General features: G+C 42.3%; 1 protein-coding gene across 1 annotated transcript; it reads left to right on the top strand.

Moving 5' to 3' along the window:
- The first annotated feature begins 2,365 nt into the window (after positions 1-2,365).
- Positions 2,366-23,145, top strand: SPTSSA (serine palmitoyltransferase small subunit A). Its single transcript, XM_036844828.1, has 2 exons — positions 2,366-2,557; positions 21,986-23,145. The coding sequence occupies exons 1-2, from the start codon at positions 2,455-2,457 to the stop codon at positions 22,087-22,089; spliced, it is 207 nt and encodes a 68-aa protein (XP_036700723.1). The 5' UTR covers positions 2,366-2,454; the 3' UTR covers positions 22,090-23,145.
- Positions 23,146-25,295: the final 2,150 nt, after the last annotated feature.

Below are 25,295 nucleotides of genomic sequence, written 5' to 3'. Positions count from 1 at the left end.
GCACTTAGCGAGCTGGCCCAGTGAGGGAAGGGTAGCTATGGGTGATGCTTCCAACCTGGTGTAAACTTCACCGAGCATCACCAAGGGCAGAGGTATTTGGAATTCTTGAAGAGAAAGGAGCTTGCCTGTGCCCAAACAGATCTGAAGAGAGATAGCTCAAAGAGGATCAGGGACAGAGAGAAGCTCAACACAGTAAGATTCAGAAGTGGGAGGGCTGAGAGTACTTGGATCTCTCAGGGATAAGGAGGCCCCAAGTGAATGTGGTTTATATATGTCCCATTTACAGTTTCTACCTCTGTAAGGTCTCCAACTGGATCCTCTTTTCCTCCAGGCTATTGCTCACTCCCATGTCTTGTCCAAAAAGCGAATCTTATTAAGCCGTTGGCTCTTTTTTTAAAAAAATAAATAAATTTATTTATTTATTTATTTATTTATTTTGGCTGCATTGGGTCTTCGTTGCTGCGCACAGGCTTTCTCTAGTTGCGGTGAGCGGGGGCTACTCTTTGTTGTGGTGCGTGGTCTTCTCATTGCGGTGGCGTCTCTTGTTGAGGAGCACAGGCTCTAGGCGCCTGGGCTTCAGTAGTTGTGGCACACGGGCTTCAGTAGTTGTGGCACACGGGCTTCAGTAGTTGTGGCTCACGGGCTCAGTAGTTGTGGCTTGCAGGCTCTAGAGCCCAGGCTCAGTAGCTGTGGCGCATGTGCTTAGTTGTTCCGTGGCATGTGGGATCTTCCTGGACCATGGCTCGAACCTGTGTCCCCTGCATTGGCAGGCAGATTCTTAACCACTGTGCCACCAGGGAAGTCCAAGCCATTGGCTCTTTTAACTTTTAGACAGTAAGTTAAAAATTCCTTAGCTCCTCACACAGGGTCCTTCAGGATATGGTCCCTGGTTACTAACTAGCCCCATCTCTTGCTGCTGCCTACACATTCTTTTTGCTTTAGCCACGTGAAATTCTTCCAGCTCTTTAAAAGCACCAGGCCTTCATACAGGGGTTCCATACTCCTGTGTTTGTAATATACTCCCCACCCTAACCCTATTCATTCTGCCATTTCTGCTTTTCCTTCAATACTCAGCTCAAGCACCATTTCCCAGAAGACTTTTACAACCCCAATCTGATTTTCTCTGGGCTATCATGGCATCCTACACATAACATAAAAATACCCTTTACCGCATCTCACTATAATCAGTTAACTTGCTTCTCTTCCCTGGTAGACTGGGTACATTACGAAGGAAGATCTCAGTCTATCTGGCTTTCTATCCCCAATGTTTTACTCATGAACAGTACTTGATATTTCTAAATAAATAAATAGTGATCAACCATCAAAGTTTTAAAGTTTAAGCAGAAGGCTACTTAACCTAGAAACCTTTTAACATTTAAATAGCAGGCCATTAATTGTGTCATTTCACATGCTAATCGTGCATCTTCATTCCAGAAGGTGAGTGCAATGTTGCTGGCCCATTTGCCAGTGGGAAAATCTGGACTTTTAAGAGTGCATCTCCAGGAGATATCTGTCCCACAGACGGATCTCAAGCAGCCTGTCATCTGCAGAACCGACCAGATCAGCGTCCTTCTCCCGGCCTTGACCTACACGGCACCTTTCGCCACTAAGAGAGGTGGGCAGATTGACATATTTATGGTAATCTCTCTCTTGTCTTTAGGTTAAGGAGTGCACGGGGTATGTTGGTTTATGTGGGTGTGCTTTTGTGTGTGTGAGCCCGCGTGTGGGTGGGGAAGGAGGAAGAGGGCAGTGTGTGCATCACTTCTTCAGAGATGCCTTTCCTGACCTGCTTGACTGGGCGATGCTCGCCTCCCCACCCTCTCCGAGCACCTTCTTCTCCCCCTCTGCACCGATCACAGCTTTTCTGGCATTTGTGTGATAAATGCCTGTCTCCTCCCCTAGATCGTAAACTTCAAGAGGTAAGGATCCTAATATGCTCCTATTCACCCTGTAATCCCCCAGCCCAGGAGGACGCCTAAGGCGTCACTGGTATTCCGCAAATATTTCTTCGACTGGTGTTTCTGGGCCCGACTCGGGGGACCCACCGCGTAAGGGAGCCACGGCCGACCCCCGCGGCAGGGCCCCATCGGGCACTACCGCCCCCCAACCAACGGCCGGGCGAGGCGGGGCCGGGCGGGGCCGGGCGGGGCGCTCTCGCGGGGACAGTTCTCGGGCTCGCGTGGGCGCGGCCCCGGGAGAGGGAACCGCGGGGAGAGAGCGGGCGCGGCGCGAGGCCGAGGCCGAGGCCTGGCCAATAAACGCCGGCCGGGCGGGGCTCGCGGCCGGCTGCCCGGGAGCGCGCGGGGCTGGGCGTGCCCACGGGTGACGTTCCGGGCCGGGCCGGCCAATGGGCGCGGGTCAGGCGGGCCTGGCGGCCAGGGGCTCTGGGACGCGAACGGGAGGCCGGCCGGACAGACTGACGTTTGGCTGCAACGCGGGAGGCGCGTGGCAGGGATGGCGCTGGCGCGGGCCTGGAAACAGATGTCCTGGTTCTACTACCAGTACCTGCTGGTCACGGCGCTCTACATGCTGGAGCCCTGGGAGCGGACTGTGTTCAGTATCCTGCTCGGGCCGCGGGCGCGGGGTCGGGTCGGGGCGCGGGGGCCCGGGCGGCATCCTCCCAGGCCCAGGGCCTGGCGGGCGCGGGGCGGCGGGAGGGCGGAGAGGCGGCCCCGCGGGAACTGCGCTCGCGGACTCGCCTCTTCGCGGCGGGCGCGCGGGGCCGAGGTCTCGGGGCCGAGGGTGGCGCTCCCGCGGTTGGGGGGTGGGGGACGAGAACTCCTTTGAGATCTGAGGTCGCCGGTGAGTCACTGGACCAAGGTAGAAGCGTCTTTATTGCTGGAGGAGATCCCCTAGGGCGATGTCTACCTGGTGTGCCCTCGCCTGCACTTCGGCCGTGCCAGCCTTTGATTCAATCTCCGGTTCCCGTGGGAGGCAGGAACCGTGTAAGTGGAGCAAATCGCTCCCGGCTTGGACGCTTTTGACCTTTAGCTGTCCCTGATTTAGCTGGCTTTGGTCCTAATAAGAATGCTAACCAGTTTATCGGCTTTTAAGTCAGGTTGTGAATTTGTGCTCATGGCATCCCAATACAGTTTTTGAAAGCAGTTGGTTAATCGTACCTTTTTGGTCTTCAAGATGGTTTAAAAAGTCTCTTCTACTCATTAATTTGCTGTTTGCACAGTCCGTAACAGTCGAGCCCGAAAAGGAATATGTGGTTAGTTGTAGATAGTGTTTGAAGCTGTGTTTTCGTAGATGGCTAATAACTACTCGTTAACGACTATAGAGCATTTACTACCAGCCAAGCAACTGTGCTAAGTGCTTTGCCTGTATCTTAACTCATCTAACTTTCATAAGCTCAATTAATAACTCAAGGTTGTGAAGAGGGGCTTCCTGAAGTCTGTCTTCATTTGTCTATGTTGACATCCCTTGATATTATTCTTGCAGAATAAATACTAATGAGAGATAACTTTTTTTAAAAACTTGAGGGCCAATATGAAACAAATATTTTATATAGCATGCTTGCTTCATACAGGGCCTCTCGTCTTCAGTGTGGTTTAGTTTGGAGTAGCTTCAGAAGAACTTTGCAAATACGTTGTCACATTGTGGTAGAGTGACGGAGGTAATTTCATTCCAAGCCTTAATAAGTGTGTTTATTTGTCTTGAACTAGCATAGGATTGTACTCAAAGCTGAGTCTTTTGTCTCAATACTTTTGAGGCATCTTAGCTGCTTTACAAGGAAATTTAGTTTTATTATTGTTGGCATTTCTTTCCAAACCTGGAGTTTAAGAACCAGAATGCAGAGTTTGGATTTAAAGTCTGAATGTAAGGTATGCTCTAATTTCCTGCACCATTTACTTGTAGCTGCAGTTTAGTTTCACTCTAAGTTCTATAGGTTGGAGCTCATGAGGTCATCCTTGTAAAATGTATACTAAAATATAGACCGCCTCTTGACTCAGTTAAAGTTATTAAAAAATGAATTTAAACAATGTTGTGCTAAATTTAAACTCTTTAAATCAGAAGTTGAATGTAGTGCCCCACTATCAGAGTCTACACTCTACTTTTAAAGGCTTTTGTTGGCACATAGATAAATGCTATGGTGTCAGTGGTGTTAAGGTTTTTCTGTATTACATTGCAATAGTAATAGTGTCATAAATACCTCCGTGTTTTTCTTGGGGGGGATGGAGAAATAAATTATGAAATGATATGTAGTACCTCTGTGGATTTTTGCCTTTGAAGCATTTGACTTCTCATTGGTTTATGGGACCACATGATTTCATTAAAAAAAGAAAAAACACACTAGTGAGATTTGCAACCAACTAGAAAGAGACCTGCTGGGACCTGTTGACATCCACCTCTGGAGGGGAAGTTTTAACATGTTTCGAAAGTCCCCTTTCCCTACTGGCAGCCATCAGTGGGAAAGGAAAAGACCAGGTTTTGTAACCTAGACATGTTTTGTAACCAGCAAGACACTCCCTGTAGTGCCTTACTGGGTAACATTGTAGTCATGCTGTTGAGGGGAGCTAGAAAATTAAAAATCTTTGTTAAAATAATTGGAAGCATAAGTGAAAGTTATTTTAGCCTTGTTCTTTTAATTAAAAAAACAAAGGTTTATTCTGTAATGGCTTCTTGTGTTTCCATGACATTTTATATTTGTATTTATTTTAAGCAAAATGCAGGCAGTTTTTTTGGTTTATGTTTGGAATTAGATTCCCCCTGAAAGACAGTCCATGTTTCTTCAAGGAAAGAGTTTTTTTTTTTTTTTTTCAACCACAGTGCTGGGCAAACAAATAATGCTTGACAGACATTTGTTTATATGTTGATTTGTCATTTCAAAGAAATTGCAGAAGCACTGATTTTAAGCCACTTTTAGAGTAGCTTTGGAACTTGACTGTTCCTGATGAACAACATTCAGTTCTTGTAGAGAATTCAAACTTAAAGAAGTAGAAGAGGCTATAGATAGAAAGAACTTCTTTGATTTATTTTGGAGATGTTAACAAAATTTGCATTGCTCTGTCTACTCATTTGTAAAACATGTACATTTGCTGAGTTCTGTATTCCACAAGTATTATATACTTTCTAATTGCCAGATACTATTCTAGATAGTAGGGATTTACCTGTGAATAAAACAGTTAAAAATATTTATTCTAATCCCACTAGATAAATAAGTAAAAAATTAGATTATTAGATTGTTATAGCTGTTATGGAGAAAAATAAAATGGAGAGGAGGATAGGAACTAAGAAAGAGTGCATGTTCTTTGATTTTTAGTTAGAGTGGTCAGGGAGGGGACATTTAGAAAGATTTAAGCAGGGGAAAAATTCCAGAGGATCGAGCATTCCAGGCAGAAGGAACAGTAACTAGGAATGCCCTGAAGCACCAGTGTATCTGGCTTGTTTCTGGGATAGCTGAGTGGCTGGTGTGTCTGGGGTGGGGTTAGTGGGGGTGAGTAGTAGGAAAGGAGGTCATATCTGATCCAGTAGGGCCTCCTAGGCATGGAGTGAGAGTTCTGGAGATGAAGGGAGGTGCTCATACCTTTTGAGTAGAGTCACTCAAATCCAGTAACAGTTTTCTCACTGACATTTTTCTCACTGACATTTAAATACAATCAGTCCCCTACATACAGACGAGTTCCATTCCTAGAGCGCATTCATAAGTCCAATTTGTTCGTTAAGTCCAACAAAGTTAGCCTAGGTACCCAACTAACACAATTGGCTACATGGTACTGTACTGTAATAGAAAACAAATACAAAAAATAAGGAAAACATTTTTACTCTTACAGTACAGTACCTTGAAAAGTACAGTAGTATAGTACAACAGCTGGCATACAGGGGCTGGCATTGAGTGAACAGCCAAGAAGAATTACTGACTGGAGAAGGGAGAGGAGGTGGGAGATGGTAGAACTGAAGGAGACTAACTGTATTTAATAAAGTAGGAAAATAAACCACAGGAATATACATTTTCCCTTTCCCAGTGAGACTCAAAGCTCTTTTCATTTTGAATGGAAAAAAAAATCCTAGGAACAGGGTTTTAAAATTTATTTTAATTTAAAAAATTTTCAACATCCTGAGTTCTGTTCTAAGTTTCCAAGAAGATGGACTTCATTTCTTCAAGGAAATTAGATCCAAGTTCAGGAAAAATTAGAACTGACACATGTTCTCAGGTAGATCCTTGCCCCACCCCTTGTTATTCCGCTGAAAGAGCTGGGCAGTGAGTGCTTTGGGATGCAGGGCAGGAAGAGCATGGTGGACTTAGAGAACTTTCAGGGAGGTATTTGAGTTCTTTACTTTATTTTCTCCTAGGTGGGGAGAAGGTGTGGACTGGGGTGCAGAGATGTGTTGGGATGGTGAGTACGCCAGGCTGACTTGGCTGGAACAGGGATTCTTTAAGGCAGAGTGGATTCTTTAAGTGAGAACAGACACTTCTGTGTGCGTACCTTGTGCCAGATGCTGGCCTAGATGCTTGTGATGTATCAGTGAGCACATGAGACAGAGATCCCTGTCCTTGGGGAACTTTGATAATGAGTGAAATATATAGTGAGAATTCCCTGGCGGTCCAGTGGTTAGGACTCTGCTTCCATTGCAGGGGGCATGGGTTCGATCCCTGGTCAGGGAACTAAGATCCTGCAGGCAGCAAGGTGTTACCAAAAAAAAAAAAAAGCGAAATATATAGTATGTTAGGTGGTAAGCATTATGGAAAACAGAAACGTAGGTCAGGGGGATAAGAAATGTGTGGATGGGATGGAGTTACTGTTTTTAAAAAGGATATCAGGAGAGGCTTCATTGCGAAAGCATATTTGAGTAAAAAGATAAAGGAGGTGAGGGAGTTAGCAGGGTAGAAATCTGAGGGAAGGGCAGAGCTGGCAGAGGGACTAGTCATTGCAAAGTCCCTGAGCCCAGAGCCTGCCTGGCACGGATGAAGGCCATCACTGAGGCAGGTATGGCTATGCAGAGTGAGTGTGCGAGAGAGTCCTAGGCGGTGAGGTCAGACTCTTTGGAGGTCCTGGAGGTTTTGTAAGGACTTTGATTTTTTTTTTTTAAAATATTTATTTATTTATTTATTTATGGCTGTGTTGGGCCTTCGTTTCTGTGCGAGGGCTTTCTCTAGTTGCGGCAAGCGGGGGCCACTCTTCATCGCGGTGCGCGGGCCTCTCACTATCGCGGCCTCTCTTGTTGCGGAGCACAGGCTCCAGACGCGCAGGCTCAGTAGTTGTGGCTCACGGGCCCAGTTGCTCCGTGGCATGTGGGATCTTCCCAGACCAGGGCTCGAACCCGTGTCCCCTGCATTGGCAGGCAGATTCTCAACCACTGCGCCACCAGGGAAGCCCCTTGATTTTTATTTTTTATTTTTTATTTTTTTTAAAGAAAGTACTTGAACTATGTTTTTTTATTTTTTTAATTTATTTTTATTTATTTATTTATGGCTGTGTTGGTCTTCGTTTCTGTGCGAGGGCTTTCTCTAGTTGCGGCAAGCGGGGGCCACTCTTCGTCGTGGTGCGCGGGCCTCTCACTATCGCGGCCTCTCTTCTTGCGAATTGATTTTTTTTTTTTTTTTTTTAAGAAATTCACGTTCTTTTATTTATTTATTTATTTATTTATTTATGACTGTGTTGAGTCTTCGTTTCTGTGCGAGGGCTTTCTCTAGTTGCGGCAAGTGGGGACCACTCTTCATCGTGGTGCGCGGGCCTCTCACCATCGCGGCCTCTCTTGTTGCGGAGCACAGGCTCCAGACGCGCAGGCTCAGTAATTGTGGCTCACGGGCCCAGTTGCTCCGTGGCATGTGGGATCTTCCCAGACCAGGGCTGGAACCCGTGTCCCCTGCATTGGCAGGCAGATTCTCAACCACTGCGCCACCAGGGAAGCCCTTGCGGATTGATTTTTAATTTTGGTAAAAAAGGGTACTCTTGGAAGGTTTGATAGAGGAGTGATCCAATCTGGCTTTTTAAGTTTGAAAAGGTTTACTTTGGTTGCAGGATTTGGAATAAATTAAGGGTGGCTGGAGGAGGCAAGGGTAGAAGCAAAGGAAGATATTTTGCATTGAGATAGGCTTTGAATGATAATGAAAAAAAAGCATTCCTTTTTTTAAAATTAAAAATTAAAAAAAAATTTATACAACTTTAAAGATTACTTTCCATTTACAGTTGTTACAAAATATTGGCTATATTCCCTGCATTGTACAATACATCCTTGAGCCTGTCTTACACCCAATAGTTTGTATCTGCCACTCCCCCACCCCATGTTGCCCCTCCCCCTCCCCAGCGCTACATTTTAAGCTGTATGTTCTTTTCAGTAGCGACTAAGTTATTTTCTCAGATTTTTGCTGTATCCTCAAATGCTTAAAGCTAGAATTGAGAAGGATTTTTCTTCACCTGTCAATATACTAGAGTAACTAACGTGTTTGACAGTTTATTTTATTTATTTATTTTTTATAAGTTTATTTATTTATTTATTTTTGGCTGCATTGGGTCTTTGTTGCTGCGCACAGACAGGGGGTGAGCAGGGGCTACTCTTCATTGCGGTGCGCAGGCTTCTCATTGTGGTGGCTTCTCTTATTGCGGAGCATGGGCTGTAGGCACACGGGCTTCAGTAGCTGTGGCTCGTGGGCTCTAGTGGGCAGGCTCAGTAGTTGTGGCGCTTGGGCTTAGTTGCTCCGCGGCATGTGGGATCTTCCTGGAGCAGGGCTTTGAACCCCTGTCCCCTGCGTTGGCAGGCGGATTCTTAACCACTGCGCCACCAGGGAAGCCCTATGCCATTTCCTTTTGATCTTCCTTTTGTAGAAATTAATGCAGTTTTCCATTACCAGGGAGGGCTAAATGAGGAAAGCCGAGCTAGGAGTAACTGTAACTGATAAATTATTTTATTTTTATTTTTAATTAAAAAAAATTTTTTTTTTGTAGCCGAGTCATGCAGCATGCAGAATGTTGCCCGTGCAGTTCCCCGACCAGGGATCAAACCCAAGCCCCGTGCAGTGGAAGCGTGGAGTCTTAACCACTGGACCGCCAGGGAGGTGTCTGTAACTGATAAATTAATACTTCCAACCCTCCAGCCCAGTGGTGTTCAGACTTTTCATTTGTGCATTCCCTAAAAGAACAAAAAGCACATACTGTGTATCCTCTCACTCATTTAAGTTGACATCTGAAATCTTTCATAGTGAATTTAGACAATTACAAAAGATTTAAGTTTTTGCTTTTTAAAAATTATTGTGTTTTTGCTAAAACCTTAAAACTATAATTTTTTTCTTATACAATTCATAGAAAACATTCATCACATGACCTGATTGGCAAAGCTGGTCCTCACTGTGAAGCCAAATAGGCAAAATCAGTCTTAATTTCTGTCAGAAAAAGCTCAGTGTCATTTTTCTGTTCAAATAATTGTTATGTAAACACCTTCAGTCTTGTCTCACTTTTTTGTTGTTGCTGTTTTATAATTTTATTTGACAGTCAGTTGTTAGTTCTCATCCACATTGACTATAGGTTTTTCAAAGTGGTGACAGGTACTTAGGTAACCAACGTATAGAGCTTGTTTGGTGAATCTTCAGCTTTATGTTTTCTGGACAACCGCACAACCACAGGTGGATACAGTATGGGACATTCCTTAACCCTTTGGCTGAGACAGCTTTGTTGAAATTGTTGTCACTGTGCACATCTGGAGTTCCTGTCTCCTTCTTGGCAGATTTCTGGATCTCTTTCAGTGCCTGAGGGGCACGCTTCTTGAAACCCACTCCATGGGTGCGCTCGTGAATGTTGACAGTGGATTCTCTGGTCACTTCCTCAGTGATGGCAGAACAGCCCCTCTCACCATCCTCCTTGCTGGAGGCATTTTGCCTGGCCCAGATTGGAAATGTGTCTCATTTCCAAATTCACATTATTAGATGGATAGATAGGTGAGGTTTGGAGCTGTGCTAGGAGTCTGTTACCTGAAGGAAATAAAGTACAATGTAAGTTAGTTACTATTCCTTTGTTTGCTGTCCCAGAGGTTATTTTATACCCTGGGGAAATGTGTAATTGTAAGATTCTGGAAGTAAAGAGAGAGAAGTAAAGTTGTAAAGGGGGGGGATGGGAAGGAGAACTAGCAGATCACAGTTCTCAGATCAGCTTGAGGAGAGAGTACAGTGGAAGCTGAAGATTTGTAAACTGATTCCCCTTAACTGATTCTAATCCTCTGAAAAGTCTTGTTCCTCCAGGGCTCCTGTGCTTTAGTTTGAAAACAGCTGCTCTAGCCTGTTTGACACTGTCTGGATATTTGGCTGGCTATGTGAGAATGTTAGACTATACTTTGTCTGTACTCCTTAGGATATTATAACTTTTTCTTTAGTAGGAAAAAGTTCCTTTCTTTCAGGAAAGGTGGAAGAGAAAAACTATGCTACACAAGAACTAGGTGATCTGTACTAGGGCGTCAGGGAAAGTCATGGGAGGTTGATGGCAGTGGAGACAAAGCACATACAAATGATCTACAGTGTTTCTGCATGTGATACCAGTGATTTTTCAGTACAGGTTAATGTGGAGCCTGACTCCACTGCTTCATATTCTTAAAGACCTTGTGACCTCCTCCCCCCGACACCCCGGCTCAGGGTTTGATTGTTGTAACATTTGTGGTGCTTAGGAGCAAGGATAAGATAAATTCTTTTTTTTTTTTTGGCTACGTTGGGGTTGGGTCATCGCTGATGTGCGCGGGCTTTCTCTATTTGCAGAATGCGGGGCTACTCTTCGTTGCGGTGCACAGGCTTCTCATTGCGGTGGCTTCTCATTGCGGAGCACGGGCTCTAGGCGAAGTGGGCTTCTCATCGCGGTGGTTTCTCTTGTTGCGGAGCACGGGCTCTAGGCGCGCGGGCTTCACTAGTTGTGGCACGTGGGCTAAATAGTTGTGGCTCGCGGGCTCTAGAGCGCAGGCTCAGTAGTTGTGGCGCAGGAGCTTAGTTGCTCTGGGGCATGTGGGATCTTCCCGGACTAGGGCTCGAACCGTGTCCCCTGCATTGGCAGGCGGATTCTTAACTACTGTGCCACCAGGGAAGTTGAAGGTAAATTCTTTAGATTAAAAAAAAACCCAGTGCTCAATTTTAATAATTAAAACTCTATGTTCTGAAAGATCTACTTAAGAGAGGATATATACTTTTCATGAATTGGAATGCTTAAAAAATAGTAGTTATGGGGGCTTCTCTCGTGGAGCAGTGGTTGAGAGTCCACCTGCCAGTGCAGGGGACACAGGTTCAATCCCTGGTCCGGGAAGATCCCACATGCCGCAGAGCAACTAAGCCTGTGCGCCGCAACTGCTGAGCCTGCACTGTAGAGCCCGCAAGCCACAACTACTGAGCCCAGGTGCCACAACTACTGAAGCCCATACGCCTAGAGCCCGTGCTCCGCAACAAGAGAAGCCACCAGAATGAGAAGCCCATGCACCGCAACGAAGAGTAGACCCCGCTCGCCGCAACCAGAGAAAAGCCCGCGCGCAGCAACGAAGACCCAATGCAGCCAGAAACAATTAAAAAAAAAAAAAAGTAGTTATGGAATGATAGAAAGACAGTATTGTATTTATGATCAATAGTTATGAAAAGTAGAATTACTACTAATACAAGAATTTTGGCCATCATGTGTTGTATGCGTTCCTGAAAAATTCTCAAATAAAAGAGTTTATGGGAAAATATCATTAGCCCCTCAAAATCTATGCAACTTCGTAAGCAGGTGCTAATGAAAACAGTGATTGGCATGTTGGGGGGACAACTTGGATAGCCTGGGCAGGCAGGCTGGGCGCTGCCCCAGGGGACATTAAAAATGCATGGACAGAGTTGACTGGAACTGCTGAAGAGATGGAATTGGTGTGGGCTGCCGTCGAGGAGGTGCAGGAGGCAGTGCAATCCTGCCATTAGTTGGGAGCTGTGCTAGCCTGGAGGTGTACCTTTCTGGAGAGGGAGCCCAGGTACAGATGCTAATTTTTAATTTTCTTAAAATAGAGCTAAAAGGACTGCAGCCGCTGAGCTGAAGGATGTTTCTTGCTGAAGATTATAATTCTTTCCTCACTAATCTGGCTCCCCTAATTTACGAAAAATCCCATATGAAACCATGCAGCTCCTGTGATATCCTAGTCGTATATGAGTTAATTGATGCTCCAGAAATGTGTTATAGCAGAACAGATTATATTTTAGAGCAGACAGGTAATTTTTCCCCCTTGACCCTGGGACTTCAGATCTTCATGTGATTAATAGAAGCTCTAATTATAAAGACATATAGTGATACATAGCCTTGGTGTCTCTGGGTTCAGAGCTACAGACCATTTCTAGGATTTCGGCTCAGAGTTGAACATGCTCATTGCTGGTTTCAGCAGCAGGCTTTTTTGTTTGTTTAGTTTTTAAAGAGTTCATCATCAAGTTGTTCTAAAATCAATTTCCGTACTTAAGTATGACCAACACTACAGAAAGCTCAGAGAATGGGTTTTGCTTGCTAACAGTAACCTCTGATGCTGATGTGATATCCTTTACTATGGCCCAAGAATATCAAATTGGCTGACTTACACAGGGCTATAACCATATCGTTATCTTCTACTTGCTTTCATTTATGGAAACTAGGAAAGCATCAGAAGTGATATATTTGGTAAAAATAAGCTTTCATTTTTTTTTTTTTTTTTTTTAAATTTTTGGCCATGCCACACAGCTCGCGGGATCTTAGTTCCCCCACCAGGGTCTGAACCCGTGCCCTCGGCAGTGAGTCCTAACCACTGGACCACTATGGAATTCCCAAAATAAGCTTTCTTAACGTTTCTTTTGGTGATGGTTTCTAGTTTTTCGAGGTCAAGGGACAAAGCCTGCAGTAATAAGAAAGATTCCTTTTTGGAGCATCATTCAGCAGCTGACACCTGCTTTCCCTTAGAGCTTTGATTGCTTTTCACCAAACAACCTACGGTAATACTTTGTCAGATACTTTGTTTTCTTTTTTCATTAAGATGGTTCCTTAAAATAAATCAAATTTATCAAAACTTTTGAATATTTCTAAGGATAAAAGTAGCTTTTTAAAGTTAGTTTTACAAAAGGAATTGGACTAATAGAAGATTGGATTGTTTTAGATGACATTTTAGCTTTGTTTTTTGATGTGACCAGGGCCATCAGAGACTGAAAACATTGAAATTAGACTAGTGAAGAGGAATAAATCATACCCACTGGAACAAAGGCCCCTGCCCTTTTCCCAGTGAGGAGGTACTTTTGGTTTCTCCAAAGTCTTGTGAATAGGTTGCTAAGGCAGGCGGTGATAGTACGGGGTTACTGGTTAGGGCAGGAAATGTTAGTTACTGTGGTCTTACTTCTGATGTACTGTATTTAACTTTAAAGCATTTCCTCTTTTTTTTTTTTTAAGTTGCTGGGAAAAGGACTGGGGATGGCCAATCCCTTGTATGCGCAAAAAGTCTTTATTTATTTTTTTTCCTGTCTAACTGGGAACTTATCAGCTCATGATTAGTTGGGGATCCCTGTTAAAGAAAACAGCAAACAGCACACAGATATATGGTTTCACATCTATTTGCTTTTTAATCCATTGGATCCATAAAATATTTATGTTATGTCCAGGTTATAAATAACCTCAGATTTGTTCACTCAGCCCTTGAACAAACAATTATCGGCAGTGCCTGCCCAATCCTGGCACATTATCTGCTCGGTTCTTGAATGGTTGATGAAGTGCCTGCTTTGTCTAACAATGCACTACAACTGGAAGCAAAGAGCAGCTGAGGCGTTCGCTCTCAAGCACTTAAAATTCAGTGGTGGAGACAGTTACATACACACAAAACGGAAAAGACGTATTTTTTAATTTTTGAGGTTTTTGGTTTGTTATAGTCTGGATTTCACTAGCTTTAAAATTCTATATTTCTTGAATCATGGTTCCCCTTCTAAAACATAAACGTGATTAATCTTGGTACAGCTGCTGATACTTATACAAACAGCAGTAAGGGCTTGGTAAATGGAAAGATTACTCTATCACTTTGTGTATTACCTTCCAATATATGTGTATTATATAACACTGAATATTTACATTTTCTGTGTGTGTGTGTGTGTGTGTGCCTCAGTGTCTCAAAGAGAAGATTACATTAAGGATGATTGAGAAGTGGTGCTTAAATGCCCTCTCCAAGCAAGTGGGATCCTAACATTAATCCAGGAAGGGATTTCATTTTATGGAGAAGAAACTCGGGTCCAGAGAGGTTGTGATGCCTTAGGATTATGCTATAAATAACAAGTTAATAGCAGGGTGACCTTGGGCAATTTCCAAACAGAGGTCTGAGTCATAATGTTTAGTGCCCAAGCCCTCAAACAATAATTTCAGTAAAGATTATATTACCTTTTGTTGCAGAATAGATTTGATTCCAAATTTTTATATCAACCCTGAAAGGTAGGTGATGTGTGTCCCCAAACCATAGATAAGGAGACTAGTGATCAGAGAGTTTTTGACACAACCAGGGATTGGCAGAATTGCAGCTCAAACCTAGGTCTCTTCCAGTGCCATGGTGATTCCAGTATCCATTTCTTGTACTTCGCAGTGTGTCAAGGATACTTTAAACTTTGAGAGGTGTGTTAAAGAACGCAGTGGATTGAGAAATCCACTCAAGTACCCAGATAGCAAATAATAGCTGTTATATTCTAAATGGTGTATGTTTAGCTCTGTTTGTGAGAACATTTCTAAGATGAAGGTCACATGTTCCCCAACCTTGCAAATGTCACAATAAAACTGCCATTTTGAATGGTGCCAAGCATAATCTCAGGGAGTATTCAACTCAGTGTATTGGAGCTATTTCAGCTACATGGCTAAAATTGCTTAAATTGCATTTGTAGAAAGTTACTTATTAAAAGGCACTTTTTTGCATGTTTTGCAAGGTGATTATTGAGGCTAGTAGAAATTCCTCATGGTCCCATTGTTTACTTTTTCATTTAATATGAGTTTCACTGTATAGTTAAGTCAGTTTTAAATAGTCTCTTATTTGGGGGGGGGAAGGGATTAATTGGGAATTTGGGATTAACAGATCAACAACAAGGACCTATTGTGTAGCACAGGGAACTATAATCAATATCTTGTAATAACCTATAATGGAAAAGAATCTACAAAAGAATATATGTATATCTGAATCACTTTGCTGTACACCTGAAACATTGTAAGTCAACTATACTTCAGTAAAAAAATATTCTCTTATGGTTGAGAGCTTTAGGATAATTTTGGGGAATAATTTTGAAATTTAATTGTATAGAAAACTTACTTTTAGAGGCTTATTTAATTATTGTGATTCTCGAAATACTTAGGAGAAGTGGGATCAGAATACAGAAACTGTTTTTTGAGGGAAATAGAATTAAAAGTTAAATTTAATAAGTGGCTCTGGGTAAAAGGTTAGGTTTATTGTTATTATTGTTATTATTTTGAGTAGCTAATAATTGGCATTTGCATCTAGGTGCAAGTGACTTTTGGTAATTTTCTGTTTTCTTGGTCAGAATTGAGAGTTGTTTATTCTGTTTCTGACAGCTAAGATTTTCTGTTTATTTCCTAGTAGCAAATTAGATCCAGTGATGCCAAACCCAAACTTTGCCAGGGAAAAAGATCCTTCAAATAAAACAGTTTTTAGTCTAGTACTATATGCAGTTCCATTTTCCTTTACAGTTCTTACTTACTAAAAAAAATAAGTAAGACTTATTGACTATTCAGGCATGCAATAAAAAACCCATAAAGAATAATATAATGAAAGTGTGCCCATACCACCAACTACTGAAGAAAAACATGCATTTGAAGACCCTTTGTGCCCCTTCTCACTTGATCTCCCTTCTTCCTCTTCCCATTTCACCCCACTAAGTAACCACTATCCTGAATTTAGCATATATAATTGCCATTTATTTGTTATTACTCCACATGTATGCATCACAGGATAATGCTGTAGAAAGTCATGAACTCTAGTGTCTAATATTTTAACCAGGCAAAACATCTTTTCAAGTTTTGATAAGTTCTGGGGACTTCCCTGGTAGTCCAGTGGTTAAGAGTCTGCGCTTCCATTTCAGGGGGCACAGGTTCGATCCCTGGTGGGGGAACTAGGATCCTGCATTCCTTTGGTGTGGCCAAGAAAAAAAAAAAGTTTTGATAAGTTCTTGTTTCACTTGGAAAGATGTCCTGATTTTTATATGCATATAAAAGATTAAAGGTTTGACAACTTAGTGTTCACAAAATTGAGCCTAAGTTTCAGATTCCTGTCTTATAGTAGAGCAATCTCTGTTAAGCTAATTTATGCATGTTAACTGATACATTCTCCATACTAAATAGAAGAATTATAGTGCCATAAAGAGTACGTAATATAATCATTCAAATGGCTGTTTTTAGTAATTCTTACTTGAATTTGAGCCAATGACCTGAAGATTATTACTGTACCATTTCATTTGCTTGGTGTATACATTCATAAGTCTTACATAAAAGCTGTTAAAAAAACCAAAAAGCATCTTGAAAATATAGTACTGCTTAGAAACAGATTTTGGTTTTCTTTGCTGTAGTTGCTTTAGAGTTTGTTGGTCACGGTAATATGTGGAATACGTAGAAAGCACCATAGTGAATCTAGAGTCAAATAATGTTTCTTAAGCAATTCCTTTATTCATCAAATATTTATTAAGCGTGTGTTATGTTAGATGTTGGAGATACAAAAATGATTAGACATTGTTCCTGTGTTCAAGGAGTTGATAATCTGGATGAGATAAATATCAATACATCTCCAAATAGGTAATGTCAGGTGATAAGCGCTGTGATATGAGTAAAGAACTTGATGAGCATTAAGGAATAGTTAATTCTGCCAGGACGTTGGGGTAAGAATAGAAAAAGTATGAGTGCTAGGGAGAGTCTCATACGAGAGGAGATGACTAGCTGAGCTCTAAGAATGATTAGGTTTTACTTGGAGGGATAGGACTTTTCGTACATAGGAAGATATTATAGTGTAATAGTTAAGAACACATTTTAGGAGTTTGACTTGGTTTGGAATTGGCTCCATTGCTTACTCTGATTTCGGGATATTACTGAAGGGCTTAACACAGTGCCGTGTGCACACTAGACAAAATGAAAGCTGCCACTGCTGTTATCCTTAGTCATATTATTAAACCGTAAGCAAAGGCAGAGCAGTATGAAAATATAGAACATTGTTTTCTGAGACTCATGTAATATGGCATGAGTAGGATGTGTGTTTGTTGGGGGATGATTTGGAGTGTTGGGAGGTATGATGGAAAAGCAGCATGGTACAGTTGACCCTTGAACAAGCAGGGGTTAGGGGTGCTGACCCCTGCACAGTTGAAAATCTGAGTATAACTTTTTTTTTTTAATTATTTTTTAATTTTTGGCTGTGCTGGGTCTTCGTTTCTGTGCGAGGGCTTTCTCTAGTTGCGGCAAGCGGGGGCCACTCTTCATCGCGGTGCGCGGGTCTCTCACTGTCGCGGCCTCTCTTGTTGCGGAGCACAGGCTCCAGACGCGCAGGCTCAGTAATTGTGGCTCACGGGCCCAGTTGCTCCGCGGCATGTGGGATCCTCCCAGACCAGGGCTCGAACCCGTGTCCCCTGCATTAGCAGTCAGATTCTCAACCACTGCGCCACCAGGGAAGCCCTGAGTATAACTTTTTACGGTCGGGCCCTCTGTATCTGTGGCTCCACATCTGCAGATTCAACCAACCGTGGATTGTGTAGTGCTGTAGTAGGTATTTATTGAAATAAAATCGACGTATAAGTGGACCTGTGCAGTTCAAACCCGTGTTGTTCTAGGGTCAACTGTAGATGCTTTTGGCCCCCACCTTGATCCCCTTTGCCAGCTGATGTACTTCTCCCCGCTGCTGGGAGTGTTGTCTGCTACTGCCTTCTAGCTTCCCCCTTCTCCAGACTATTGCCCTTGGCCGAGGCAGCTGTCTTGCCCAGGTGGTTTTTCCTCAGCCTATGGTACAGCCAGTGATTGACAGATTAAGGGATACAAAATATCAGACCTGTTGCCTCAAAGCAACACCAACATGTGGTACAATTCATGCTCCAGAGCGCCCTGTGGGGGCTGAGCTCCTGAACCTCCTCAGCTTTTCCCCCTGCTCTGTTCTGTTCTGCTCACTCCCCCTCTGATAAAACTGCCTTCAGAATAACTTATACAAGAATCCCTGTTCCAGCCAATTCTTGTCAATTCTTGTCTACTTCTTGCACTCCAACCTAAGACCAGGTACTTGAGCTAGATTGGAAAGGTCCTCGGATGCTTGGCTTAGAATTCCAAGTGCTATCCTAGAGGCATTGGGAAGCATGCATTTTAAAAGGATAACTCTAGTATAGAGAGACTTGGAAAATAGCCAGAGGCCTAAAATGGGAGCTTTTAAGTGATTAAGTAAGGAATGATAAGTACCTCAATCATTTATCATTGATTAGGGTAGGGGAACATGAGATAAAAGTCATTTGTTGTGGTTGGAAAGAACTGAGAAGTCTTAAATAATTTGAATTTGGGGAGAAGGAATCAAAGAAATTTCTAGATTGAGTGACTAGGCAAATAGTTAATCTATAGTTGTATCAGATAGTGTGTCAACTATTTTCAAATCGTTGGAAAAATAGGACCTATAGGAAGAAGTAGTTTTGGAGAAAGTTAATGAGTTCAGTTTTGGCTCTGTGAATTTAAGCCTGTCATAGGTGGAAATGTCCAGTATCATAGGAAATACTTGTCTGCAGTATGGAAGGTGGGGTCAGGTCAACAACATTAAGGTGGTTGTTTAAGTTATAAGTGTGTGTAGGCCCAAGACAAATCATTGGGAACTCCATTTTATCATTTAGAATCCTTTCAACTGCAAGTATGACAAAGAATATCTAAAGGTGGTTTATGGGTAAAGGGCGTATGTATTGGCTTATGTATCTGAAAATCCAGTGGTGGGGGGGCTTCAGGTCATTTGATCAGGGTTCTAGCTCCATTTTTCTGCGATTATTTTTGTTCCACCACCTTCATCTGTCAACTTTGTTCTGAGTTTTGATTTCCTCATGGAGGCAAAGTGACTCCAATGATTCCAGGGTTCTATCAGCAAACTGCATATTCTAGAAGGAGAATCTGTGTTCCTGAATTCCTGGCAGAACTCCTAAACTTTGAGCTTGTTGATCAGATTTGGGGGGTATTGTTAAAAAGAGAAGATCTTAACTGGTTCAGATCAGTCAGGGCTTATCCCTGGAGTTGGGATAGGGTTAGGCCCACCCAAAGAGGATGGCTGCTGTACTAGCAGGAGGGCTGGAGTGGATGTTTGGGAGAAAAGCACAAAATTAACTCTAATCATCTTACACATTAGTGGCAGACAGGGAAAAAGAGCCAGTGAACTAGGAAAATGGTGCGAGAGAAGGGAAGAGAGCACCAGAGAAGTACCTCAGCCCAGAGCTGAAGGAGTTTTGAAGAGGAAAGATGAAAATAGTGTCAATTTAGATAGCCATTGGACTCGATAGGGGGTCGTTGGTGACCTGAGAGCGGTGTCTATAGCCTGGAGAGGTAGAAGGCCGATGGTTGTGTGGGTGATGAGCAATGATGTGGAAGCAGCAAGTTTGTACTTTTTTTTTTTTTAAGAAATTAAGTGGTGAATACAAGGTGGTTGTTTAAGAAAGAACTGGATTAAGGGAGGCTAAAAAGTAAATTTAAAAAATGGTCATGGGAGAACTACCCACATCTGACATCTGCATCTCTACCAGTGCACATCTCCTTCCTGCAAACACCCTCCCTCTTGTGAAGTTGTTCACAGGGAGAGCAGCACCAACCCAGGTACCCCCAACAGGGTCATCGGTTTCACCCCAGATGTGACACTGGCCTCTGCCGCCATATGCAGTGACCCATTTCCAAAGTCCTGTCCATCTTCTTCATAAATCCCGCTTCACGATACCCCTGTGTCCAAATTGTCCCGGTCACTATTCTGGGCACTGTGAGGGACACTGAAGGACTAAGAATGTCCACTGTGGCCGTCTCCCTGTCACCAAGGCCCTTCCTCCTAACCCCCTTACCCATCACCCAGCTGCTCCTGCTCCTCCTACCCCCCAGGAAAATGTAAATCACCAAATAGTGGTTGTTAATCGGCAAGAACTTGCCCTCCCCACCTCAGGACCCACACTTGACCAACCTTAGCTTAAAAGCTAAGACTGAATGCAGGCTGACCCCTCCCATGAAGACTGTAAAATCCCACTATAAAATAAATATGATTTTTTTTTTTTGGCCGTGCTGTGCAGCATGTGGGAATCTTTTTTTTTTTTTAATATTTATTTATTTATTTGGCTGGGTCAGGTCTTTAGTTGTGACATGTGGCATCTTCATCGCAGCGTGTGGGATCTTTAGTTGCAGCATGTGGGATCTAGTTCCCTGACCAGGGATCGAACCTGTGCCCCCTGCGTTGGGAGCGTGGAGTCTTACCCACTAGACCACCAGGGAAGTCCCCAAATTATTATGATTTTAATTTCATTTCAAAAAAAATTATCATGGGAGACTTTCACCCATGTTTGCCAGATGAGGGGAATGAACTTAGGGTCTGAGTCAGGTTTGAGCTGTGGCTCTAAAGACAGTTTCTTGTGTGACCCTGGACAAGTCCCCTCAGTGTTTTGTCAGTCTCTGATGAGTACTAGTGAATAAACATTTCACAGGAAAGCCATAAAGGTCAAGCAAGATAATACATAAAAGAGGTTTGTCAACTAAACTGTTATACAAATATTAGCTGGTAGTAAGCACATTGTTTATTTAAACCCTATATTCTCATAAAGGAATGTAAGGTATTGTAGAACTACTAGTATGTAGAGCTGAAGGTATGTAAGACAGGAGGTGGGCGAAGAGGGGAGAGAGAGAATATGAATGAATGAATGAATGAATGAATGCATAAAACACAGTCCCAGGTCAGAAGTAGATATTCCCCTTAGCATGACTCTGCAAAGCAAAAAGCCCTCAGGTTTTACATAATTTTTGTTAGCAGTATTTCGTGTGGCCCAAGAGGAGGGCTCCTTGTTGACTTGCATATATACAGTTTATTTATTTTTTATAAATTTATTTATTTTTATTTTTATTTATTTTTGGCTGCATTGGGTTTTTGTTGCGCGCGGGCTTTCTTTAGTTCTGAGGAGCAGGGCTACTCTTCTTTGCAGTGCGAGGGCTTCTCATTGCGGTGGCTTCTTTTGTTGCGAAGCACAGGCTCTAGGCGCACGGGCTGCAGTAGTTGTGGCATGCAGGCTTCAGTAGTTGCGGCTCGTGGGCTCTAGAGCGCAGGCTCAGTAGTTGTGGCACATGGGCTTAGTTGCTCTGCGGCATGTGGGATCTTCCCGGACCAGGGCTCAAACCCATGTCCCCTGCATTGGCAGGCGGATTCTTAACCACTGCGCCACCAGGGAAGCCCGCTATACAGTTTACATTCCTTTTGGAATGCGGAGAAAGGACCACAGGGCAGAATGTTTATGGTTTAGGTTATCAAGGTGACTTTAATTTGATGTTGTTGCAAAGTTTAGTGATAATAATAATACTACTAAATGTTTAATAGTAGCAGCTATTACCAGTTTATGTCACTAGTATATGATTGATCTTATCTTTGGCTGTAAAGCCAATATCTTAGCCACATTCTAGTTTAAATAATTCTAGAATTCTTGGATCAGACATTCTTATTGTTCAAGCTTGTAGACCTTTTGCAGTCATTAAATACTGTACAATTTTATTCCTATACATTTCTGTTTCTTAGATTGAACAGGGTCACTTTCTCTGCTTCATTTTAAGCAGCCTGATGTTTTGGAATATAACAGGGAGAATAATAGTACGCACCATGTAAGGTGATGGTGAAGATAAAATGAGCTTAAAAAACTTAGAATGGTGTCAGGCATAGTTAAGGTTAGTGGCTATAATTATAGTTATTAGTTCTTTATAAATACTTGGTAGGTATTAGAAAGCATTAAATGAATGGGTACTTCCACATAGAACAATTGTTGAAAAAATTTGGGGATTTAGTTTTGGATAAACTGAGAAAAAGTAAATTAAATGAAGTTTCCTTAACTACAACTCAGATTCCATGCTGGTTTCCATCGTGGGGATGGCACTGTACACAGGATATGTCTTCATGCCTCAGCACATCATGGCGATACTGCACTACTTTGAAATTGTACAGTGACCAAGATGTGACCAAAATCAAGAAGTTCTTTAGGGAAGAGCCACCGTCTGAAGTTGGAACGAGACTTCATCAGATGTCATAAGAAACTCTACTAGATGTCAACATAACCAACCCTCTGAATATAAAGACTAAAATTTATGAGTTGAACAGGAAAACAATCCTGACTCATGTGTTGTGTTCTTTACTTTTAATTTTAAAAGAGGCTCTTGTATAGTAGTTTTTGTCTATTTTAACATTGTAGTCATTTGTACTTTGATATCAGTATTTTCTTAACCTTTGTGACTGTTTCAATATTACCCAGTGAAAGCTTTTCTTAATGTAACTTTGAGTACATTTTAATTGCCTTCTATTTCTAAAACCCAAAGTCATTAGTTGGGCTTTACCGTTCTTGCTATCATATGGCATACATATCTGCCTGGATATATTTCTACTCTTGACCAAAGTTTTGTAAGAAAAAAATCAAGATTTGGGGCAGGGGGATGGGGAGGGAGGATATTTTATTGAGAACTATTTACAAAAGACTTATCTGTAAGTTCGAACTCAGGAGTGCAGTTTTAGCTATCTGGACTCTACTCTTAACAGCTTTTACTTTAAAACTATTAAAGTGTTTCTTAACAATGAAAAAGAAAGATCTTGCTAAAGTTAAAATAAGGAACATTTCACCTTTTAAATATTTAATTTGTGTGTGGACTGATTTCCAGAAAACTTTGGTGATGGTTCTTGTGACAAATGGTGGTGAAGTAGCATTATTACGTAATGCTTATATATTGTAGAGTTTTTAATAGAAGGTAAATCAGTTTCCTCTGAGGGCCATTAGTAACAATGTACTTCCTTAAATTTAGTGTCATGATTGTAATGGGTGCTGCAAATGCATTTGCACATTGTAATATGATGAGATGAATTGTTAAAAACTATAGCAAAAAGAAATGTAAACTTGGTTAAAATCCTCTCACTCTTTGTATTGCTTTTTTTTTAAAAAGATTTTTATTCCTTAAATGTAAAATGACTACCTAATTTTTTGATGTAAACTCATTAAATTCAAAGAGAGAAAAATCAGCTGATGTAACAGTATTTTTTTTTCCTTGTTGGTTAAATGTTGATCTCATATTTATACTTCTGGATTGATTGCTGTGGACAGATAAGCAGTAAGTATATCTTAACATGTCTCTCAACATAAAAGTATCTCTAATTTAAAAAATTAGACATTTTTCTTAACATATCTCCCAGAATGTTTTGCTATTTAAAAAAAAAATGTAAGTACTTTTGGCCCCAAATTGTATGGATTAGACTTTTGAAGTGTTTTCTAGTCCAGAGGTAGTAAGTAATATATAAAAGTCTGGTAGTTTTAGAGAATCAATTTATATCATCACTATTAGGGAGGGTGGGAATAATATATAATTATTTAGTTTTGAAGTGCTTAAAAGTAGTTGGATATGGTTATGTCTGGTTATGGCATAATTATAGTATTCACACTATCTCAAGCAAAATAATGAATATGAGGATTTAAGTCTGGATTTGTTCAATTAATGCTTAAATTTGGCTTTCCTCCATTGACATCCCTCCTCTCCCCCTTAACCACTGACAAGTAGATTCTAATGTATGGATCTCTGGTGAGTTGAAGACAGGAAAAGTCAAGAATCACTAGTTTAGATGGGTATCCAGATTATCTATCCTAGCCCTCTACTCAGAAATCTTTAATTCATCCTCACTCTGCTGAAATCCGTTAAATCACTGTTGTATTTAATGGTTGTTATGAAACACTGGCCTATGAGATAGATGGAAGATAAGTTTAGCCGTACAGAGAATCTTGAGAAGAATCAGAAAGAGAAATAGGAGCAGATCCACTGAGAGGTAATCAGGGAAGCATATCCTCACCCACTGATGCAAGGGTCTGGTCTATTTGTCAGTAAATAACAAATGGGGAGATCATTTAACTTTCTATCTGTTTACAAGTGGGCATTAGACAATTCTCTATAGGTCGCTTATGTTTCCGTATGTCTTCTGAACAGAGATACTGACTGCCTTTTTTCTGGAATATTTTTCTAGGATGTTTGTATGATAGAGAAGATAGAGAAGAGATAATGTCTCCCTCCAGAACAAAGGGCAGGTTTGCTTAGAGCCTTGGAATATAAAGATCATCTTCTGAAGCAGTGGGCACTAGAAAAGATTTGGGTTCCCTGTGCTCAGGGTTCCTCTCCTGTAATGTGACCCTCTGCATGTACAGGTGTCACCTGGCCCTCTTTGCATTGTCCTGTGGGAATTGGAGCTTGGAAACCAAAACAAGAAAATGGTACTTTGACTATTTCTTTTTTTTTCTTTTTTAATTAATTAATTTACTTTTGGCTGTGTTGGGTCTCCGTTGCTGTGCGTGGGCTTTCTCTGGTTGCAGTGAGTGGGGGATACTCTTCGTTGCGGTGCACAGGCTTCTCATTATGGTGGCTTCTCTTGTTGCAGAGCACGGGCTCTAGGTGCGCGGGCTTCAGTAGTTGTGGGACGCGGGCTTCAGTAGTGTGGCTCGCGGGCTCTAGAGTGCAGGCTCAGTAGTTGTGGTGCATGGGCTTAGTTGCTCCATGGCATGTGGGATCTTCCCGGCCCAGGGCTCAAACCTGTGTCCCCTGCATTGGCAGGCGGATTCTTAACCACTGCGCCACCAGGGAAGCCCCTACTTTGACTGTTTCTGTAAGTAATTAAGTCCTTTATGTCTGACCCTGGAATCTCATGTCTTCTGCCAGTACCCACAAAACTGCCAAACTAACTTGTTAGCTTGCAGATCCTTCACAGTTCTTGACAGTTTTGGTGGTGAGAATGCGACAAAGAAGGGACGTGGTCTCCTAGAAGAGAAAGGATGATGGCCCCATGGGCCAGATTCAGAGATGAGACATACCCTGGTATCCAGTAGTAAATGCTCTTGCTCAAGTAAGAGCATGGGTTAGGGGAACCAGGGTCCTCCGCTATCCTACTTGTTAATTAATCATTAGAGGCTGAGCGGTGAGAAAGATGATTGAAACAGGCTGCCTACACAGTGCCTTAGTGGTTGGGCATGCTCCTCTGGGCAGGTGGAAAAAGGGATCTTAGGGTAATGGGACGGCTCTAAAGACAATGTAGCTGTGGCTGCTAAGCCAAGGAACCCCCAAAACAGAAATAAATGGTGACAGCAGTGAGGGGCACGTTATTCAATAGAGACCTTTGGGTGGTCTGAAACACTC

This window comes from Balaenoptera musculus, chromosome 2 (assembly GCF_009873245.2).
Source record: "Balaenoptera musculus isolate JJ_BM4_2016_0621 chromosome 2, mBalMus1.pri.v3, whole genome shotgun sequence".
Classification (NCBI taxonomy): Eukaryota; Metazoa; Chordata; class Mammalia; order Artiodactyla; family Balaenopteridae; genus Balaenoptera; species Balaenoptera musculus.
Note: the sequence above shows the minus strand (reverse complement) of the source record. Positions and strands in the feature narration are given on the sequence as shown.

Excerpts from the sequence above, each read along its gene's own strand:
- SPTSSA (XM_036844828.1), top strand. The coding sequence starts at position 2,455 with ATGGCGCTGGCGCGGGCCTGGAAACAGATGTCCTGGTTCTACTACCAG. Across the intron at positions 2,558-21,985 it reads CTGGGAGCGGACTGTGTTCA|ATTCCATGCTGGTTTCCATC; the intron begins GTATCCTGCTCG and ends ACTACAACTCAG.